Source organism: Spermophilus citellus, assembly GCF_964194105.1.
Source record: "Spermophilus citellus genome assembly, chromosome: 16".
NCBI lineage: Eukaryota > Metazoa > Chordata > Mammalia > Rodentia > Sciuridae > Spermophilus > Spermophilus citellus.
This window is the reverse complement of record NC_138196.1, coordinates 33,319,174-33,340,941: the sequence shown is the minus strand read 5'-3', so window position 1 is coordinate 33,340,941 and position 21,768 is coordinate 33,319,174. Positions and strand designations below refer to the sequence as shown.

The 21,768-nt window shown below is 47.8% G+C and overlaps 1 protein-coding gene and 1 long non-coding RNA gene across 3 annotated transcripts; one reads left to right on the top strand and one right to left on the bottom strand.

The window, feature by feature from the left end:
* Positions 1-3,594: 3,594 nt before the first annotated feature.
* On the bottom strand, positions 3,595-7,880 carry ZNF703 (zinc finger protein 703). The gene is made up of 2 exons (XM_081269734.1): positions 7,417-7,880; positions 3,595-6,463 (listed from the first exon to the last, which is right to left on the bottom strand). The coding sequence occupies exons 1-2, from the start codon at positions 7,657-7,659 to the stop codon at positions 4,934-4,936; spliced, it is 1,773 nt and encodes a 590-aa protein (XP_081125860.1). The 5' UTR covers positions 7,660-7,880; the 3' UTR covers positions 3,595-4,933.
* Positions 7,881-8,419: 539 nt separating this feature from the next.
* On the top strand, positions 8,420-13,513 carry LOC308635379. Of its 2 annotated transcripts, none has more exons than XR_014019180.1 (3): positions 8,420-8,553; positions 11,744-11,840; positions 12,613-13,513. It is a non-coding gene; the product is annotated as an uncharacterized lncRNA (long non-coding RNA). The 2 variants fall into 2 exon arrangements; XR_014019181.1 differs by having other exon boundaries at positions 12,610-13,513.
* Positions 13,514-21,768: the final 8,255 nt, after the last annotated feature.

The window sequence follows — 21,768 nt, the reverse complement described above, 5'->3', positions numbered from 1 at the left end:
CGGCTAGCCCTCATTAATCACTCTGACAGTCCTAAAAACACATTTCCCCTTTAATGACTGTATTTGGATAATCAGTGCTTTTTCCTCCTCAGTCAGAGTTTGAGTAACAGACAGCTGGTGTTATTACAGCCATTGGGGAGGGAGTGCTGGGATTAGGGTCGACCGAGAGCCATCCACTGGAGGTCTCTGCAAACGCAAACGCAGTTGGCTGCAAAGCTGTTGTTAGGCAATAATGAGGGGGAGCTTTGTATTGCCAATGATGGCTCCCGGGCAGCCTTGTGCAAGTTCCCCCCAAACCTCCACACCCACCTGCATTATGTGACTACAAAAACCTTAGGTCGCGTTTTATGAACTTTGGCAGATTTAACCTGAGTTGGGGAGGTAGGAGTTTCTCTGGCAGGGAGATAAGAAGAAGGGTTGGTGTGATTTGGCTTTGTTTCCTTTAGGTGACTTTGTCTTTCAGGAGAAAGTTTGAAACCCAGCACATTCTTCTTTATAAATGATGTAACACATTAATGCACAGCACATTATGAAAATGGTAATTCAAACCCATAGTGCTCCAAATTAAACCATACATTATCGGATGCACTCAACCATCTATTTTGCAAAAAGACAGGATGAATGAAATCAAATCAAACAGAAAACTGGAGTGCAGCTTCCCCTACAGAATGATTAATAAAGCTCAGAGCCACAGGATTATTGTAAGACGAATTCCACTGTAACCCAGACGTACACCAGGAGGGAGTTTGTTCATATATTGAGAGACACAATCACAGTATTCTGGGTAGGGCAAGGCAATTACGGCTGCATAGAGATGGTGCTGTGCTTGGGCTGCAGATTTCTCAGGAGATGGGCTTGGGGTGGATGGTTGGGAAGGTAAAACACTGCCATACAATTCTGTTTTGAGTCAAACCTATATCGAGGTGGAGTCTTTCCCCTCCTTTTCTACTTCTCTCTCTGCTACCCACAAGGCCACAAAAATAACCCAGCTAGAGGTGTGAAAATAGGACCTGGAGCCAGGAACGTCCAGTATCTCAAGTTCCAGCTCTGTGGCTTCCACCCTGGTGCCTTGGTAACACAGGACTGGTTTCTGGCACCTGGGAGAGATTAGGAGGAGGGGGTGGGTGGGAGGAAAGCTGCAAAGAGAAGGAGGCAAAGAGACAGAAGATGGAGGTGAATTTCAGAGAAAGGGTTGCTGAGTGAATTAATTATGCAAATAAGCAATTGGTGGGGGAGTACCCTTTCTATTAAAATGGCAACTTTGGTTAATGGGAATAAGCCATTGTAAGTAGCAAACTTCCCACCAGCTAATTAAAATGGCCACAGCCATGTTTCTTAGGAATGTTACCAATTTACCAGTGGGGAGCGCTGTTGTGTCAGGGTAAGGAGGTGGACACTCCCGACTACATTACCTGTTCTTTTGGTGACACTATAGTAGTTGGGCAGGGGGTACAGTTTAACTCAACCAGATTGATTCAGCAGCACTGTTCCCTGTCCAGGCTGTCAATACATTTTGTAGGGGAAATTCAATAGTTAAGTTTTCTAACCTGCATTTTCACTCCTGAAGTGTAAACCAAGCAGTTATTAGAAAAGTTTCTTTGGGTACAGGGAGAATTTTCTAACTGTGGCGATATTATGTCTTCCTACTTCCCTTGCCAAGAAGACCTTTCTGTTCTTTGGGAGAAAGGTCTGAAGACCATGAAGTGTAAGAAAGACAAAAGTTTAGATCCTGCAGGGGGAGCAATTTCCACCAATTTTAGAAGGCATTGAAAATGAAACAAAAAGTGTGATTGGGGAAAAGGGGGGATTTAAATGGAAGATGGAAATAAAAAATAAACAACAACAACAAAAAAGTGAAAATGAAAAAAAAAATAAATAGGGCAAGGAATCTCTACATTCCTGGTCTTCTAAAAATTCAGGCCAGCTTGGACCCTGAGAAATCAGACAATGCTGATTCCCCAGGAATGTCCCGGATTGAGGTCAGGCTGACTTTCTCAGCGCATTCAGCCTCTCTGGGTCTGGGGTCCTCCCGGTGCCGGGTGACACCGCAGTCCAACTTCCTTTCTCTAGGATATGCCAGCACTGACATTGCAACGGAATCCTGATGTTCTCTTGAATGACGGAGGAATTTTGCGCACATATGAAGATTTGGGGGACACACACACACACACACACACACACACACACACGACTTATGCTGAGGCCCTGTGGAATCCCGAGGTGGTATCCAGCAGCCTGAAGTGGCGCGGCCCCCAGCGAAGCTAGCGCAGCCAAGACCCACCCTAGAATTCTGTGGTCGAAGTTTGTGTGCAACTGCGACAGCAACAGCAAGGCTGAGAGCAGTGCCACCTTCCGAACTTGACCTCTGGTTACAGACGTTTTCAGAACTACGCAGTCTGCCTAGCACAAACTACTTAATAAGTCGTACCCCTCACAGAAAAAGCAAAGCACAACATCACCAAAAGATCCCCAAGCCGCGCGGTGCGGGTGTAGAGAAGCTCAGCCAGGAGGGGGCGCGGGAGCAACGGGTCTGGTAAGAGGCCTCCGTACCGAGGGCGAGCGCCCGCGGTCTGCTGGAGCCGGCTTCGGGTGACAGGCAACTGGGGTCCGAGCCCAGAGGTTTCTGCCAGAGCATTCCACTTTCGCCCCTTGGGCGGGAGGGGAGCAAGTCAGTACTAGGCACGATTAGGCTCAGCGCCAGGGCTCGACACTCACTGCGGGCCCTTTATCCCATGCAATGGGCAAGTGCACCGGTCAATAAATACCCCAGCAAATAGCACTTCCACCCTCGACTGCCAGAGGTTGTAGAAGCTAGCATCTGTCATCGAGCTCAAGAAAGAGGAACCAGGCTGCCATTCTGGTGCTCAGGACAAGAACGACTTCAAAGTCCCAAATAATCACCGCGCCTTCTCAGCAAAACCCAAACCCAGTTCCAGAGTTTTCACACTTGCAGATGACCCAGGTCCATAAACCAGCGCTGGCCGAGGAGAGCTTCCAAGCCTAGAGAAACCACCTCTCAGAATATGTATTTACCCTTTGCTCAGGTAAGGGAGGAAACCCCTAACAAAAATGGCAAGTAGAAGTCCTCCGAATTTAGGGAATGCGGAGCGCAGAAGGTGTGTGGTCGAGGCGGGAGTCAGTTTCTCTCCGCCTGTCGCTCATCTTTCTACCACCAGGTGGCGCCAGAGGCACGTCGTCTCTACCTGCGCTCCTGCCGGGCTTGGGACAGTGCTGCAGCTGCTGTTTGGGCCCTGGATCACGGTTCCCTTATAGCCCCTTGCACCTCGAATTTGGGCCCAGAGGAAGATCCATTTTTATACATGCCCTCCACCCCGACCCCAGAAAATGCCAAGGCCTTTCAAGTGAGGCTGAGAGCTAAATAACCAAGTGGGAAAAGAATAAAGGTGGGTTGTAATTTGCAATGTGTTGGCAGGCCCCTACTCTCTCATTTAAGGAAGGGCGTTAAACTCTTCCCTGTACAGCAATCTCAGAAGGAAACCCTAAGGCATTTTAAACAGAAATAAAAGACGGGCATCTGCTTAGGTGTCTGGAAGTGGGACGGTGGGTGAGGCAAGAGAGAAACACACCACGGTGTGAATATAGCCAAGTATTCCATTTATTAACAAAATAAGTCTTACCAAGGGAGAACTCTATTCACCCCAAACAGGCCCCGCAGCCCCGGCACTGCTGCATGAGACCCGGAGGGAGGAAAGAATGGGGGGAGAAGACACAGGGGCCAGAGTCTTCCATCCCAGTCACTGCGGAACCCACGGAAACCCACAGCCAACTTTGGGGATTGCTGGGTCGGGCCTGGGAGAGTTCGGGGGGGGCTGCTACCATCCGAGTGCTCCCTGAGTCCCCAACTCCCCCCCAACCCCCCATGGACCTAGTGAGGTTGCACCATCCGCTGACTCCGCGACTGGTCTGCTTTGGAGGGATCCATAGAGGATCACCGACCCCGCCCCTGCCGTCAGTGGAGGGGTACAGCCCCAATTAGGGAGAGAAAAAACAATGACGATAAAGCACTTCGCAAAATATAAAGAGCAAAGTTTCACACCAGCAGGGCTTTCTAGGACTTTTAATTGAATAGGATGAGCCCTACAGGTGTCTCACCAGCCGGCAGTGTGAATACGGGGTGTTAGGGCCTAGAGCAGGCAGGCTCTGTCCAGACCATTGGGCTCACGGATGGGGGAAGCCTGCTGGTGGCGTTGGGGCACACCGGGCTCAGAGCAAGGTTAGGGGGCCAGGCTGTATTTTGGGGGCCGGGGCCCAGACCAAGGGCCCTGGAAGAAGAGGGAGGGATATTGCAGAGGGATCAATAGAGCTCAAGACCTCCAGCCACCAAGCTTGCCCCCTCCACATCCCAAAATTGTTACTAAAAACAAAACAACTCCTCTTTGCTACTTGTAGAAAGGGGGGGAAAAACCAACCTCGAATTGAAGAAACAAGAGGGAATGAAGGGGAAAGAGGGGAAAAAGAGAAGGGATATGTAGTTTTAATGGTTAAGACTCATGCAAGAAACTCCCCAGGAAGGGAAAACGAAACATATAGAAGAATCCAAGAACCCCAACTGTCCCTCCTCTCCCTAAAACCAAACCAATAATAAAAAAAGGATTAAAAATTTAAAACTTATATCTAAGGAAAAAATAAAAGGAAAAGGGGCAGGGTCATGTAGTTATCTGCATGGTTAATATTATTATTTGGGGGAACATAGACTTCTTGCATACCATTGACTCGTGTGGGCCGTTAATGCACTTATATTCCCAGCTTGTAAGCTAACATTATAGTAAATAAATACAGTCCAGTGGGGAGGGTCTGGGCGGGAATCCCAGCAGGGATAAGCAGTAGTGGAGGCTTCAGCGGTGACAGAGGCGGTGGGGGGACAAGGGAGGAGGGGGAGGAGAGGAGGGTTGGGTAGGGGTCAGAGTTGTAGTTACTGGTATCCGAGAGCCGAGGCTGAGGCTAGTCTCTGTCCGTACAGCGCATATGGCGAGTAGTAGGGTCCGGCTGTAGGGAGGGACGGCACGGCCAGGCCCCCAGCTGTGGATAAGTGGCTCTTGCCATAGGGGTGGTACCGGCTTAGCCCCAAAGTGTGTGGACTCCGCAATGACAGCGATCCAGGACTGCCAGGGGCGGCGGGCGGGGGGAGGTGCAGATGGCAGGAGGCTGCGGCTGCAGCCGCAGCAGCGGCACTGCCCAGGCCCGAGGCCCCAGGATAGGCGGCCAGAAGTTTCTCGGCGCCAGGCAGGGCCGTGTGAGTCCGTAGGTGGCTGAGCAGCTCCTCCGAGGTGGCGAAGCGCTTGTCGCAGGGCCCACTGGCTGCCACCCAGTTGCAACTGTGTGGCAGCGGTTCGTTCTGTAGCATGAAGCCATAGGTGTAGAGTGGGTGGCCGGGAAGCGCTGCCTGAGCGGCGCTGGACGAGAGCGCGGCAGGCTGCAGCGGGTGCCCGGGGTACACCAGTGGGTAGCCCCCAGCCTTCAGGCTGGGCCCAGCAGGATCATGCGCGCTGCAAGTGGAGCAGCTGGAGCCTCCGAGGTGCGAGGCGCTGTGGTAACCTCCCAGGCAGTAGGGGTCGCGGCATAATCCCTGCAGGAAGGAGGGCGGGGAGGCCCCAGTGAGTGGGCTTGAACTGGGGGGCTTGCCGGGCGGCAGGCCCAAGCCCCCAGACAGCTGGCCTCCCACGAGGCCAGACTTGCTAGGATCCAGGCCAGGCACAAACTGAGATGGGTAGCCTGCGTAGGCGCCCACGATGGAGCCATGGTAGCCGATACTGGAGGGCGGCAGTGGGAAAACGGAGTGGCCTGGTTTGTAGGGTGACACTGGCGCCACGTGGCCGGCCCCTACAAGAGCGGAGGGAGGCTCTGACTTGCGCCCAGAGGCCACAGCTTCGTTACTGCCATGTGCACCGGGTTCCCCACCGCTGCCGCGGCTCACGGCCGCTGGCTCTGGGCTGGGCTTAGGCTCCTGGTCTTTCTTGTCCAGCTCCCCACCACCACCCCCGCCGCTGCTCTTGCAGTCAGAGTGGTGCGGGGAGCCGCCGCGGGAACCACCGGGCGAGGACGAGGACGACGAGGCGGAGACTGGCGCTCCATGTGGGGGAAAGGGTGGGCAGGCGGCGCTGGGGACCCTGAAGCCTGCCTTGTCTCCGGGGGACGAGGAGGATGAGGAAGAAGTGGAGGACACCGAGGAGGAGCCGCTGTCTTTGCGGGAGTCGCCGCCACTAGAGCCCTTGGAGTAGGGCTTGAAGCTGGACTTGTCCTCGGTGGGGGAGTCCCCCAGCTGCTTGAGGGCCGCGGACGCGGAGGCGGCGCCTGGGGCGGAGCGGCCAGGGTCCTTCTCTGCTCCCAGCCCGTTGGCAGCCGCAGCTACTGAGTTGAGCTTGGACGAGGGCGGAGGGTCAGGCTTGCCGATCTGCGAGCAGGTCTGGGCTAGAAGCGCCAATGGACTCTTCTTGGCGTCCAGCTGTGGGAGACAGTGGCAAGGGGAGGGAGAAAGGGGTGAGACAAGGATACCCTCCAAGCTAGGGGGGCTTCTGGTGCACAGGTTGCAGTAAGACTGAGTGAGAAGGGCCTAGGCAAGAGGGTCTGGGCGCGAGGCCCCAGCTCGGGCGGGGCAGATGGGCGGAACTGCGCTCACACTGCGGGTTGGTTCGGGAGTGAGCCACAGGCCCAGACTGGGGAATGGGGCAGGGGAAGGGGTACTGAGGAAAAAAGTTACCTTCTTTGGAATTGGGAGAGTGACTTGACTTTTTTCCTGTAATCTCCCCCCTCTTCTAGGCCCAGGGAAAAACTTATGCTTTTAGTTTGAGGGAACTTCGCTTGGGACGGGTTTCTGGCGATGGCGCCCGCGGGGTAGGAACTGAGAGAGGTGATTTCTAAAGGCAGGGCTGCAGCTGGCATACTTAGTAGCCCCTCCCTCCTTTCCGGAGAGGGCACCCAGGGAAGTGGCAAGAAGAAAGACTTGGGATCGAGAGGGCCTGGGTGTAGTGTGCCCCAACCGGATGGGAAAGAAGCGGAATGAGATCCGGGTGGCCAGTGCTTCAAAAAGAACATGCCAGAGCGGGGGTGGGGTAGGGGTGAGGGTGAGGGTGAGGGTGGGTGGGTCCAGCAGAGATCACCTCTGGGCAGCAAACTGAATGCCAGAGAAAAAGTAAAGGACTCAGTGGGAACTCCAGAGCAAATTCAATCCAAGAGAAAACGCGTATCTCCAAAGGACAAGCGGGGAAGGAGAACCTTTTACAGGGAAACCTGGTGGTCCTCGTTGTTCCGTCCCTCTTCACTCGGCCCGCCAGCGTGGCCAGACCTGGGTGTCACACCGAGCCCGGGGGGGGGGGTGGTGCAGGGAGCAGGCTACCAGCCTAGCAGTGGTGATCGGAACGGGGCTGGTGCGGGGCGGGCAGCGCCCGGGAGACTGACCTCAATGGGGCTGACGGGAGTGGAGGACAGCGGCTGTAGGTACTCCGGATGTAGGAGGTGACCGGTGTGAGCGCTCAGCATCTTCAGGACCCTGATAGGGAGCCGGTTCGCCTGGCGCAGGGGGTCCGCCGGGGGCAAGAGGGACACCGCCGCCGGCACCGCCGGCCTCTTCCCGCCGCCGCCGCTGCCGCTGCCGCTGCTTTCGGGTGTCCTTGGGTTAGATCCAGCGGGCGAATCGCTCATTTGGAGGAGGCAGCGCCACTGGGGGGGCGGGGAGGGAGGGGGAGCACCGGGGAGGCGAGCTCCGGGGGCGGGTGGGCTCGCTCCGCAGCGTCGAGCGCCGTGCAGCAGTCGCTGCGCCTCCTCGCCTCCTCCCCTCCTCCACCGACGCCGCAGCAGCCGCCGCCGCCGCCGCCGCCGCCGCCGCCGCTAGCCCCGGCGAGCAACACAAAAACCTTGGTCTTCCGCGAGCCGCACGTCAAATAGCCGGGATCGGCAGCTACACTTCAAAGGGATCGCCGCGCCCACCCAATCGCAGCTCTCGCCTGGACCCTGGGGCGGGGAGAACGGCGGGCGGAGGCCGGCGCCCGGCGGTGGGAGGGGAGAGTCTTAAAGGGCCCTCGCCGGCGCGCGGCCGCCGCCTCGGCCTTCACCGCTCTCGGTACTCCTCCCTTCTCCCCCCACCCCGACCCCACAGCGCCGTCCTCGCCTCGAGGTCTCTCTGGGGACCGGACTTCTCCGGGACCCTGGGCTGTGCGCACTCTCCTTGGGCTTTCCTGTCTACATCACCTCTCTCCCTCTCCACCGCTGGGGAGTGGTGTTGGCTGGGGGCTGTCACCCCGTAAGGCGGCGTTGGGGTAGGGCAGGAGCGCCTGGAGCCAGCTGCGGTACAGTGGAGTCTGAGTCTCTCCCAAAGGTCGCCCGGGGGCTGGCCAAGCCTCCGGACCCTGGGTCCTTCTCAGGCGCAGCTCTGGCCGTTCTCCTTCCCAATTCGAATTGGCCTTTCCCGGGTGTGTTCACTTGGAAGTGCCCGAGCTTCGGAGGCATCCACTATTCTCGGGGCGCGATGTGGGTCGCTCAAAGACTACTTTGAGCCTGTCCAGTCAAAGACTGCAAGTTTGAGGACTCCCTTCCGGGGTGAGATAGTCTTGGTGAGGAGCGGTACGCCGGGCTGTGCGCACCTCTCGGAGGCGCTGGGAGCGCAGTGTCTTCGCTCTGATTTATAGGTTCGGTGTTTGGGTGTGTTTCGGGTTTCTTGTTCAGTCCTGTTTGAAGGTGTAAAGTTTCCTCAATGTACCGCACCCTACTGTTGTTTGGGGGGAAACCTGGGGTCATGGGAGAGACCGGTATCCCAGAGCAGGTGAGGATTTCTCTAAGCATGGCAGAACGACACTGACTCCAGAGATATACCTCTTATTTTCCCCCCAAGCAGGGGAAAATGCACTAGCTTTCCCCAGGAAAATTTAAAAACTTTTTATTAAAAATAACAATACCCTCCTCGATTTCCCGCGCCTTTTGGATAAAATATGCACTGCCAGCTTTTCTCTTGGTAGAGATTTTACGTAGTTATCGTCCTGACGTTAAAGTTCCGTGTCTGCCGCTCATCAGAAGGTGAAGCTGGTCTTCCGGAGTGACCACTTCTCCGTGCTCTAAGCGGCCAGTGGAGGCGCGCTGGTGTCACCATCTCCTTTGGATACCACTTTCCCAAGTTCCAATCCATCACTCTATTGTCAGGCCTGTCACTCCAGGCATATTGCTCTGGGATTACCCATTCCTGACTCTGCGTGCTGACCAACGCCTTGGGACAACATGAGAACCCAAGACGGGGTAGGAGATTTCAAAAGGGTTCTTCAAACCGAAAGAAATAACTATCATAGAAATAAAAACCATGACCTTTATCCTGTTCAGTACAAGAGATAGCAGGCACCGCTCCCAGGCCATATCATTTACTATATTAAACGTATTTTAATACTGCCTTTTTTTCTTTTAGAAATTGCACAAATTTAGCTGGGTGCGGTGTCACATACCTTTAATCCCAGCTAATCTAGTAATCAGTAGGCAGGAGGATGGTAACTTCCAGGCCAGCCTGGGCAATTTAGTGAGACCCTGTCTCAAAATTAAAAACAAAACAAAACAAAACAAAACAAAACAAAAAAAAAACAAATAAAAATAAAAAATAAAAATAAGTTAAAAAGGGCTGGGAATGTAGCTTGGTGATACAGAATGTAGCTCAATGGTAGACCCCTCTCCTTTTCCATCCCCAGTACTAGTGCAAAAAAAAAAATTGTACAGCTTTTCCTCCCTCAATTTTAATCCTGGTAATATCAAGTTAAAACAAACCACAAGGGATGCCCTGATAGGAGGTATCTCCCATGTTGCAGCAAGAGGGACAGGCATGGAAGGGAAGGGAGGTGATTCCCTTATTGCTGTGGACTATCCCTCTTTTACCCTTAGCTCTGCTCACAACAACCTCTCAACACCACCTTTAAAGCTCCACTGCAGGACTGCTTTCACCTCCAAGGCCATTGGGACACTGATAAAGAGAGAAACAGCAGAAGAAAGCCAATGTAGAAGGGCTGGCCTTTGTAGAGACACCTTGGAAAGGAGAAAGAACTGGAAACAGGGAAGACTTAGGAGGTCATAAAAGACTACTTGATTGTTGTAACCAGCCCAGCTGAGAACAAGCCAAGAAATCCTTCTAGGACCTTAGCAGATGTGTATTAGAAATGATTAATGGAATATAAATTGGGAGAAAAGGGGAGGGAAGAGAGTAAAGGCATTTAGGAATGTGGATGGGGGCAGGAGGCAGTAGAAAAGAGGAGAAGCTGGGGTTTGTATTCATACCTGTAATCCCAGCCACTCAGGAGGCTGAGGCAGGAGGATCACAAATTTGAAGTCACCCAGGCAATTTAGTGAGACCTAAAATAAAGTATAAAAAAGCTGGGTGCAGTGGCGCATGCCTATGATTTCGATGACTCCAGAGGCTGAGGTAGGAGGACTGCAAGTTGGAGACCAACTTTAGCAATTTAGTGAGGCTCTAAGGAACTTAGTGAGAACCTGTCTCAGAAGAAAAAATTTTAAAAAGGGCTGGGGATATGACTCAGTGGTTATGCACTCCTGGGTTTAACAACAAAACAACAACAACTAACCAACCAACCAACCAACCAATCAACCAACCAAAAAACATATAAAAAAGGGCTGGGGATCTAGGGATGTAGCTCAGTGACTGAAGGTGGGGCCTAGCATGTGGGGAGGCCCTGGGGTCAATTCCCACCCTGGGGTGGGGGATAAAAAAGGAGAAAAGAAAGGAGGACAATAAATATTTGCTTTTTTTATTTGGAGAGGAAAAGAGAAGGGAAAAAGAAGTGGTGAATGAAAAGAAGTGAACAGAGGTTGGCCAGGCTGGGGGGTAGGGATGGGGAATCTGTGTAGGTAATAATTCATCATTTTTGTCTTTTGGTACTGGAGTGTTTTATCACTGAACTATATCCCAGTCCTTTTTATTTTAATTTAATTTTTAATTTTGAGACAGGTTGTCTCTAAGTTGCTGAGATTGGCCTCAGCAATTTACAATCCTGTCTCAGCCTTCTTAACTGCTGGGATTATAGGTGTGTGCCACTGCACCTGGCAATTCATTGTCCTTTTAGAAAAATCTTACTCCCTAAGCTCACAGCAATAGTCACTATTAGGGACAGAGGTGACAAACAGCATGCAATATTGGCCAGGCCTGTTTCTCTCTCCTGTAAAGTGAGTGGGACACACTCTGGGAACACACAGGAGTACAGAAATACTTTGGGGGTGCTGGTGAGGGCAGCATAGTCTCTCTGGCTAGATGCACCCCATCACCTTAAGAGGAAAAAAAAGAAAAACCATATTTAGCCAGGCTAGAGGCCTAATTAAAACACTACTGAATGATTATTACAATCACTATTTGACATTCACTTAGCTGGATCACTAACCTATACAGAGCCCTAAATGGGGCCCTAGTGGCCTGAAAGGAAGTTCACTTTTCAAAGGATTGTCACCTGGGAGAGAATATGACTCAGTATTCAGTTGGGCCATGTTTATTGATGGCCAGCTGTGGGCACAGCATTGTGCTAGGGTGTTGTTGAAAAGCTTATGTAAGTCCTTGCTGTACATGGCATATGGCAGAGGTCCTTCCCTTGCAAAAAAGTGGCAGATGTATGATTAAGGGGACTTCCTATATGCAAACCCTTCCCAGATTGCCCTGGTAATGAGTAGCCACTATTAAAACAGGACGGGAACAAGGGCTGCTTGAGAATGTCCCCATGACATTGTTGAAAAGAATTACAATTCTGTATTTCAGGTGCTTAATAAACAGCAAATTATCTTCTCATCCTCAAGCAAGCTGAAGAAATGAGGAATAGAAAGGATAGTCACCTAAAGTCACAGGACACTAAGAGGTAGAGTGGTTACCTGGAGTTGGGTCTCTGGGAGCCAGACTTCTGAACCACACTGCAGTGATGACCCTGGGCAGGTTAACCTTCTCAAAAAAACAAAATTCCTAAGCTTCGGTTTCCTACTGTAACATGTGGGAATGGCCAACCCATCATTAAGAGGCCGCAAGCAGACAATACATATCACATGCTGAGTGAGTGCAAAGGACGAAAAGTCCCAGGTAATGGCTATGATGTGTGATCTGCATCTATGGGACAATTGCTCTGGGGAGCAGACATGTCTTCAGCCCAATCCAGAAAAACTAAGTCCTGGGAACCAACAGGAAGAGCCCAGGCTGTCTGGGATTTCTAAGGAAGTGAGAATAACCCCTCCCTCAGCCTCCAGTTCCATGTTTCTTTAAAAAAAATAAAAATGCCCTCCCACCCCTGTAGCCATTAGGAAAATCTTTTAGGAAATTGTGGAATATTTATAGACTTGTTTTCATGACTTCAATTTACATAAAATTCACCGCCCAGGAGAAAAAGGCCTGAGTCAGGTTGGGAGGAGAGGTGATAGATTTGTTGTGTGGGGTTAATGTTTAGTTTTCACTCCTGGCTGAGGTGAAATTGCCTGAATGATCACCTCTCTGCATAACACTCAGACCCTAATGGCAACAACACAAAACAATATCTCACTGGGTAACTATTTACTTTTTTTTTTAAAACACTATAAGAACTCTGAAAAGTCTGTCTCACAGAGAACTTGGTTTTCCTCCCTATGCTTAATATCTTTCAGCAGACCAGCAATTACGGCCTTGGCCAGGAGCCCTGATTTAGCATTCTTCACTCAGAGCACCCAGAGGCACTTCCTCAGGCTGCCCGGTTCCTGGGCTTCAGATACAGCCTGGGGCATGAGAGGTTCACCAAGGACCTGTGGGAGCAAACAGAAGAAAGCCAGGCCAGCCAGCCTTGCAGGAAGCCTGCTCCGCAAATGACTCAAGGGGCTTCTGCGTTCTCAGGGCTCCTGTCATGTTCTGCTATTACACTTATCCCAGGGCATCTGCCTGTATTTGTTTACTTGTCTGATCTCCTGCTGGATGCTTCCTTGTTTCCTCATCTTCTTTGAGTTCTTATTGCCCGAGTGTTTAACCATCACTGCAGAAGCCAGCACTGAGACACAGCACCCTTCTAAACACTTTGTAGGCATTCTCTTATTCCATCCTTACAGAAACCCCAAGAGGTAGGTCTAACCATCACCCCATTTTAGGGAGGTGGAAATAGAAGCACAGAGGGGTTTTGCAACTTGCTCTAGGTTCAAGCTGTTATGCTTCCAGATGGGGCTGGGGTGTGAATTCAGGCAGTTTCAGTGCAATAAGTGTCCAAGGAATGTTTGTTAATGAATGAATATTACATTTACCCCAAAGGGCTATTTACTTATATCTCATTTTGCCTCATTCCCAAAAATGTAAGGTGGGTGACTGCTTTTAAAAATGTTGCCTGTATAAGTACACAAAAGTATCTTTTCCCAAATGTACTTTGTGTCCCTCGTCTCACAGTTTTTGGAGTTACTTTGGGCAGGTTTTATTATTCCTGCTTGACAGATGAAGAAACAGGCACTAAGAGCTTAGGGGACTGTCACAGGACAAATAGCCAGCTAAGTGAAGAAAGGACCAGGGCTTCTGAACTCCCTTCCTGGTTGTGGCTCTATTAACTTCTGTCACCGCCCAATGCCACGTGGATGGGGAAGTAGAAGGAGGGGGAATTAACTCTTTTTCATCCCCCTAGAATTTCCTTTAGAGCTGTGGTGGGAAGGAGGGACAAAAGGAAATGTAGACTGAAGCTTATCTTCAAGCCTGTCCTTTTGATTTGGGTCCTTGAGCAGTGTGCTTTGAAGAGTTTCATTTATCTCCTATCAGTTCCTGGGGAGACAGGCAGGCCTGGGTGAGGGGAATGCAGTAGGTAGGCTTTTGAAGTTCTCCTCGATTTGCCTGCCCTGCCCTGATATGGTCCTAGCCCTGGGCATTCACCCTTGACTACTTGTTCTCTTGGGCCTTCAAGTTTCCCAGAGATTCCTTTTATAAGTTGCAAATATTGCTGGGAGGCATCTCAACCTTGTTGCCAGCGGACACTTCAGTGGTGGTTAACAGTGAGTGTTCCACCCATGATAATGATGATACTTATTGAACACTTACTGTATGCTAGACACCTTGTAAGCACAGGGCCTGTTATAACTCATGGAGTTCTCACAGCAAACCAACCAAGTGGGTACTACTGATGTGCCTATTTTATAGATGAGGCATCCAGGCCCAGAGAGATTGAGCAACTTGCCAAATTACACAGCTAAAAAATGGTAGAGCTTGGATCCCAACCCAGGTAGTTGGCTCCTGAATTACTCTACAGAGTGCAGACCTGAAGGAGAGAGAAGCTTAAGCCCATTTTGTCCCATTGCCCCCAGATGTGGAATACCTCTAACAACTTAAGTTGAGCAACAAATATAATGCTTACGGTAACTTGGAAATAATTAATTGATTTCATTAAAATAATTAATTGAAAACCTGGGACCTTGTGGGATTTAAGGTGGGGAGACATCAGAGATATATTAATCATTTCCTGCGGACTGGTTGTCTCCATCAGGATCTTCCTTTTTGTCTTAAGAGATGGTAGAAAGGAAACTGAGGCAGAGAAAGCATAGTGGGGAATACTCATTCATTGAACTAATTGAATTAGATTGGGTTGATTAATTCAATTAATCATCTATTCAATTACTGTTTATTGACTTGGTAGTCAGTCAGTCACTTGGTAGGTGTAGACCTGATGGGACCCCATGATTGGTGGGTAGAGACAGCAAGCTAGCCATCTCAGGCCTCCCATCTCTCTTATGCACATTCAGGGTCTCCCAAAAGTCAGGGCAGTTCTTTCCTCTGGCATCTGTATGTTCTTGCAGATTAATAATATAATTAAGAAATTAGGATTCCCTACCTTAAATCCTGTTTAGTATCCATAAGTAAAAACGATTGTTCCTAAGGACATTTCTTGAAGTTAAATTCAGATTATCACTAACATTTACTGCCCCTTCTGGGGCAGGCCCCACACTAGGTATGATTACGTACCTCCTCTCATTTGGATATGAGGAAAATACAGGAGTAGAGCGAAAGACCCCTGAAGTAAGAAAAAGAGACCATGCCTCCCCTATGGAATTGTGTCCCCCACTGCGCCCCCATGTGCTGAGCTACAACCAGCTGGAACCAATGGCTCCCCAGGCTCTGGGAAGATCTCGGTGGGTGGAGGTCCTTGTTATCTCAGTTGCACAGGGCTAGTGTCACACCTGCTTCTGAACCTTCCCATGAATTTCAGCTATGAAGGTGAAGAGGTTTGTATGATCCCTTTTTCTGGCAGATAAGCCTCAAAACTTGCCCAAAGTGTACTCTTTCCTATGCTGGGTTCCCAACTAGCTGGGATGCACAGCTCCAAAGTAACTCCTTCCTTTCTCTTTTTACTGGGGGTTGAACCCAGGGGGCACTTTTCCACTGAGTCACATCTCCAGCCCCTTTTTATTTTTATTATTTATTATTTTTAAAAAATAGTATTTATTAATTTTTTAAATTGTAGTTGGACACAATACCCCTATTTCATTTATTTTTATGTGGTGCTGAGGATCGAACCCAGTGCCTCACACGTGCTAGGCAGGTGCTCTACCACTGAGCTACAGCCCCAGCACCCTTTTTTATTTTTTATTTTGAGACAGAGTCTTATTAAGTTGCTTGGGACCTTTCTAAGTTGCTGAGGCTGGCCTCAAACTACTTGCAATCTTCTGCCTCAGCCTCCGAAGTCCCTGAGTTTAATGGTATGTGCCGCTGTGCGGCTTCCAAACTCATTTCAACATTCAAAAAATGGGAGAGCTGTTCTGGTAGTGACTTGATTATTTCAAGTTGTATTTTATAAAAGCAAATTCCAAGATGTCAGAGACATTCAAGAAGTGTTTATTCTGGTGGCCTCTGCCAGTCACTACATGGAGTAGTACCCGAGGAGCAGAGTCCAGACCAGACAATGGCCAGAAGTAGAAGGGCCATTCAGAGTGGGAATTTACATAATACACTCCCTTTAAAAGTGATTGAAATTGCTTTTTATCTAGTTGCAAAATGCATTTATTTATTTATGATGAAGCAGATTCCCATGGCACCAAATTCCAAAGCTATGAGAAATACAAAGTGAAAGAAACTCCTTCCAGCCATCTAGTCTCCCTTCCCAGTACACTAAGGCAATGAGTTTATTGTCTATCCTTCCAGAGACATTTTGTTTATATATTAGCAAATACATATATATTATTTCCCTCTTTTATGTACAAATGGGACATACTATACAAACTCTGCTGTATTTGCTTTTAAAAAATAATATATTTTAGAGATTGCATAATGGACTTTTGTGCCTTATTTATTTATTCATTTTTTTCTAGTTTCACAGCATTGTTCATGATGTGCCTCAGTCCCCTACTAATGGACATTTAAATGCTCTCTAATGTTTTGCTTTCGTAATGAAATTAAATATTTATCTGTCATTCATTTTCCATGTGTGTTAGCATGACTGTAAATTCCTAGCAGTAGAATTGCTGAGTCAAAAGTCGTATATAGTTGGGCATGATGGCATGTGCCTATAGTCTCAGCTACTCAGGAGACTGAGGCAAGAGGATTGTTTAGGGCCAGCCTGGGCAACTTAGTAAGATTCATACCCTCCTCTTTTTTTTTTTTTTTTTGGTAGTACTGGGGATTTTTTATTATTATTGCAGTACTAGGGATTGAATTCAGGGGTGCTGTACCACTGAGCCATATTCTAGCTGTTTTTATTTTTGTTTTGAGACACAGTATCCCTAAATTACCCAGATCGTCCTCAAACTTGCACTCCTCCTATCTCAGCCTCATGAGTAGCTGGGATTACAGGTATGTGCTACTGTGCCCGGTGATACCCTGCCTCTTGGGAAAAAAACAGAAGCTATATGTATTGAAAATAAGTCCCCTTTAAGAAATTTAGTAAGATAGCTTTGGAGCATGTCTAAAGTTCAGCTGGGGACTCAGGCAGGCATACATAGGAAAGACCTCTGGAACATTCTGGCACATCCATTCAGAGAATTAATATAAAAAGGGGTTCCATTTCCATCATTGGAGTTAAGAAAACATGCATGTTTCTGATGTTCCCCCTCTACCCCTTCCTGTCCCTCATTTAGCAAGAGAAGTAGAAGCATAATCCAGTCTGCCCTAAAAGCATCCTGGATATTGACAAACATAATATAGGCAAAATTCACACAAGTGAACCCTAATGGGGACTTTGCATTATTTTAGAACTGATGGAAAAGGCAAGACAAAATATAAAGTGATTTTGGTCATGTCACTCGAGGTTCATCCCCAGCTCTGATCATAATGAATTTCCAGAATGAAGACCCTGTAGCACTGGATGACATCAAGTTGTGAAATAAATAATTACTGTTAGTAGAGCACCCACCAAGGCAGAAAAGTCATCTTTATTTCGTTCTTCTATTTATTTATTTTTTGAATAGGTATAACTTACAGAATTCCAAAAGGGCACTTCTCTACAATTTCTGAGCAAGGGTTGAGATGATGAAAGTTTTCTGCTTTATCAACCATTTGCCAAAGGGGAAAAAGAGTGAAGCAGAGTGTCCCATTTCCTAGGGATTTTAATTCATGCAGCTTCTCACTGCAAAGACTCACAGCTTGTGCCCAACTTTTGTCTCTTCACCTTTGGCCCTGAGCTTGGCCTCCTTGGGTTATCCTTTGTTATCGATCTTGACCCTGTGATGCTGGGAAAAAGGCTTTGGACTAGTCAGGGTCTTGATGGGCTTGTAGAATCAAGACAGATTTAAATTATGGGATGTCAACAAATTCAAAATTCAAAACAAGAATTTCAATTCCTTCTTAGTATATCTCTCTCACTCTCCTGCTTCATGTGTTGGAGAGCTTTTTTTTCTGGCATCCTGAGGTATCCCTTCTACATCTCTAAAGGCCTGACGTTGAAAAGTTCAATGCAAACGCTCTCTGCCGTATACAAGTGATTAAAAACAAAGCACCCACAGCCAACAGACATACTAGTAGTCTATTTTCTTTCTTTCTCTTTTTTAGTACTGGGGATTGAATTCTCTGCCAATGAGCTATAACTCCATGACTTTTTATTTTTTGTTTTGAGCCAGGGTATCTCTAAATTGCTGATGTTGGCCTTGAATTTGTGATCTTCCTGCCTCAGCCTCTCAAGTTGCTGGAATTACAGGCATATGCCACTCTGCCTAGCCATATTAGTCTGTTTTCTGTCTATTTAGTGCAATACCTGAGGTTAGATTATAAAGAAAAATGGTTTATTTAGCTAACATTTTTGAGACCAAAAGTCTAATCAGCATGGTACTGATTCTGGTGAGGGCTCCCCTGGCTGCATGACATCATGGCAGATTGGATTATGATGGAGATGAGAGAGAGAGAGAGAGAGAGAGAGAGAGAGAGAGAGAGAGAGAGAGAGAAAGAGAGAGAGAGCGCACTCATGAACATGGCAAGACAGGAAACTAGAGAGAGTCTAGAGAGAGAGAAAAAAAAAAAACAACTAGAACTACTTTAATCCTTTCTAAAGGCATGGCCTCAATGACCTAAAGACCTCCCAGTAGATCTCTCTTCTGAAAGGACCACCATTTCTTAACACTGGGACCAAAGTTAGAACATCTGAGCCTTTGGGGACACACTTAACTCATATCCAAATCATAGTAACAGCCCAAACCAGAAAAGCCACATTAGTTAAAAAACATGAGTGGAATGTGTTATTTTCCTTGTGTTTCCTTCCTCCCATTCTATATCAGGATGGAGGAGACTCTCACAGGTCTCTGTCCCCTCTCTAAGCTGGGTGAATTTTTCACTACTGCAGTCAAAACGCATAATGATGGTTTTATTTATGACAGGAGACATGTTTTAAAACAGTTGTTTTAAAACAACTGACAGAGTTGCAAGATGGGAAACGACAAAAAAGTGCGATTTTTTTCCAGGGGGGAGGGGGGTGGGGAGCTGGCAAAGGAGAGCAGTGTTTTCCTTATTAAAAGTTGGAATTCATTCTTTATTCCTTGAGCAAATCAAGGAACTCATACAAGGAGAAGGCTAGGGTAGTACTCAGGGAGAAGGCTAGAAAGTGATAGTACTCAGAGATCCCTGGCAATTGGGCTTCAGGTTCCCTTGAACTACTTCTCACTGAGCTCCCTGGAGAATGCTGGGTGAGAGGGAAGGGGTAGTATGGGGGACAGGAGAGAGGTGAACCCCAGCCCCACATCTCTGTATGATCGCACCAGTCAGCTTAATGGGATCAATGAAGTCCCCAGATCTCTGCCTTCAACACAATTCTTCCCAGACTCGGCCAAGAAGGCAAGACATGTCCTCAGATTAAGAACAGGGAACAAATAGCTCATTGAGGACCCGGTAGGCTTAGGGAAGAGAAATATGGTTTTCTCAGCCTGTGTTTAAGGAGAAATCCTTCTTTTATGGCCAACAGGTGGAAATGGTCATCTTGTCCTTAGAGCTTCTCCTTCCTAAAAGTCTGGGGAAGGAGACATTACAGAAGATGAGGCATTAGCTGAGTTTAACCCTGCAGGAGAGGAGAAACAGAAAGCAAAAAATTAAGGCACAAATGAGGACAACTGAGGAAAAATTTTCTCAACAAATGAGGAAAGTAGGGAAAATAAAAAAAGAAATGTCCTTAGATTTGAAAGAAGTTGCTTTTCACTGTGATTCTGAATTAAGATGAAGAAAGAAAGAAAGAAAGAAAGAAAGAAAGAAAGAAAGAAAGAAAGAAAGAAAGAAATCTCTGGAAGGGGTGACAGGACCCTACAAAGCAATTTGAGTACTCCTACCTCTTCTATTTAGAAGTCTTTATTTTCTGGGCCTGGTGGTGCACACTTGTAATCCCAGCAATTCAGAAGGCTGAGGATTGCAAATTCAAGACCAGCCTAGGCAAATTAGTAATGTGTCTCAAAAATACATACATACATAAATACATACAAACAAGGATGTAGCTTAGTGGTTGAATGCCCCTGGGTTTCATCCTAAGCATCACACAAAACAAAACAAAAACAATCCAAACCCACTTTTTTGGTGGTATGTTGGTGGCCCAGGTGCCATGGAGAGGAGGAACTGAAAATGGCAACTCAGGCAAAGGGTCTTTGTGCCTCTCCTTGGTTTCTGATGTGATCATGTTGATCTGTGATACACTTGACTAATTCTACCAGCTCCGCTCTTCCCAGGTGGGCCATGATTCTGCTGTGGGGTGTAAAGGCAGGAGCCATGTCCTGCACCCAGGAGCTATGCTCAGACCTGGGCAGGATGGATAAGTCAAGCATTTGGTCTATTTCTTCCTTGGGGACACAAATTCAGACGTTCTTAGAACACAACTACCCCTTACCACTCTGCAAACAAAGCAGGATATTGGTGTCTTAAACCCCAATATGTTGTGCCAAATAGAAGCATGTTAATATTCCCCCTCCCTCTCCCCCACATGAATTGGATTACTTAACGCATCTTTTTGGAGATGTCAGCAATTTAATAGAGGCAATAAGTCAGGGCTGCCCTTGTGTTTTATTTTTCTGCCAGTATTTAGTTAATTAAAGAATGCAAATTAAAACACCTTAATTTATATAATATCAATACCAACGCCTTAAAACATTTGGCATAACTGCTCTGGCACATCCCTTACATAAACTCTTCAGAGTAGTGCTAATAAAAATGAAAAAGGTTGTAAATCAAATGTAATTTATTCATTTTTTGTTTGGTATGAAAGCAGATGCCAAAATCAAGTTATTTATGAGCACGTAATAACAATAGGCATTTTTATTGGTTGCAAATGACAAAAAAAGGATTTCAGAAGGATGTGTTTTAATTTTAAAATATCTCTAGGTATATCTATTTTCTCCAATCTCTAAAATTTATATTTTTGCACCCCTTTCTCCCTGAAAACAAAAAGAGTTAGATATTGAAAAACATAGGAACACCCACTCAGAAAAGCACCTTTAACCATCTACATGTAGATAGATGCTTACACAATAAGTCCTATGGTATATGAACCAGGTGAGATAAAAGGTTTGTGATTTACATCTGATTCCTTAAATATTCCATTAAGAGGATTATCTCAGAAGAGGCTCGGATACAGACAGAGTCAGAAGGGATTTGGTGGGTGGCCGCTTTCCTATGGAGCTTCAGAAATGAACTACATGTTTGTGAATGAAGAGCCTTTTCACCTTTCCTTCCTTTGCGGATGTGACTTGCTTTGTCTGGTGGATCTGAGCCTAGAGTACACTTCATTCACTCCTGGAGGAGCAGTAGGGCTCCATCCCTGGGTGCTGAGCAATGGATGGCTGGATGGCATGCTTTCCCTTGTCATGGCAAAGCTCCCTGGTGCAACGGTCCTCTTTACATCCCTTTCCCCACCTACCTTCATCTCTACCCTTTGCTCAAACAGGTCTCAGCACATGTGGGAGGACTGAGGGAATTGTTGGATCATCCCTGATCCCATTCTGACAAACCCAAGCAAATTCACAAATATAACCCTCTAGCCTGCTTGGGAGGAAAGAAACCAGTACAAATACGATGTTGAGTTTATTCATTATCTTTTAATGTAATCATGACCAGCTTGGCACAAGAGGAAGTTCTTCAGTTGGGGGAAATGGGTCCTGGGTGGCCACAGAGGTTGCCAAAAATCCCAAATATGATGTATTTTGGGGACTTCCTTTTTGATGTTAAAAGCAGCAATAGACCTTTTCCATTTGCAGCTATGAGATTCCCTCCTTGGCCTCAGATTCAGCATTTGGGGGCTAGAAACATACACTTCTTCAAGTATATGTTTTCTTCTAGGGGTGGGTGGGCACCAAGATGAGCCAGAGAAGGTCCTAGAAGAGTTAACAGTCTACCCCTCACCCCCAATTTCCCTC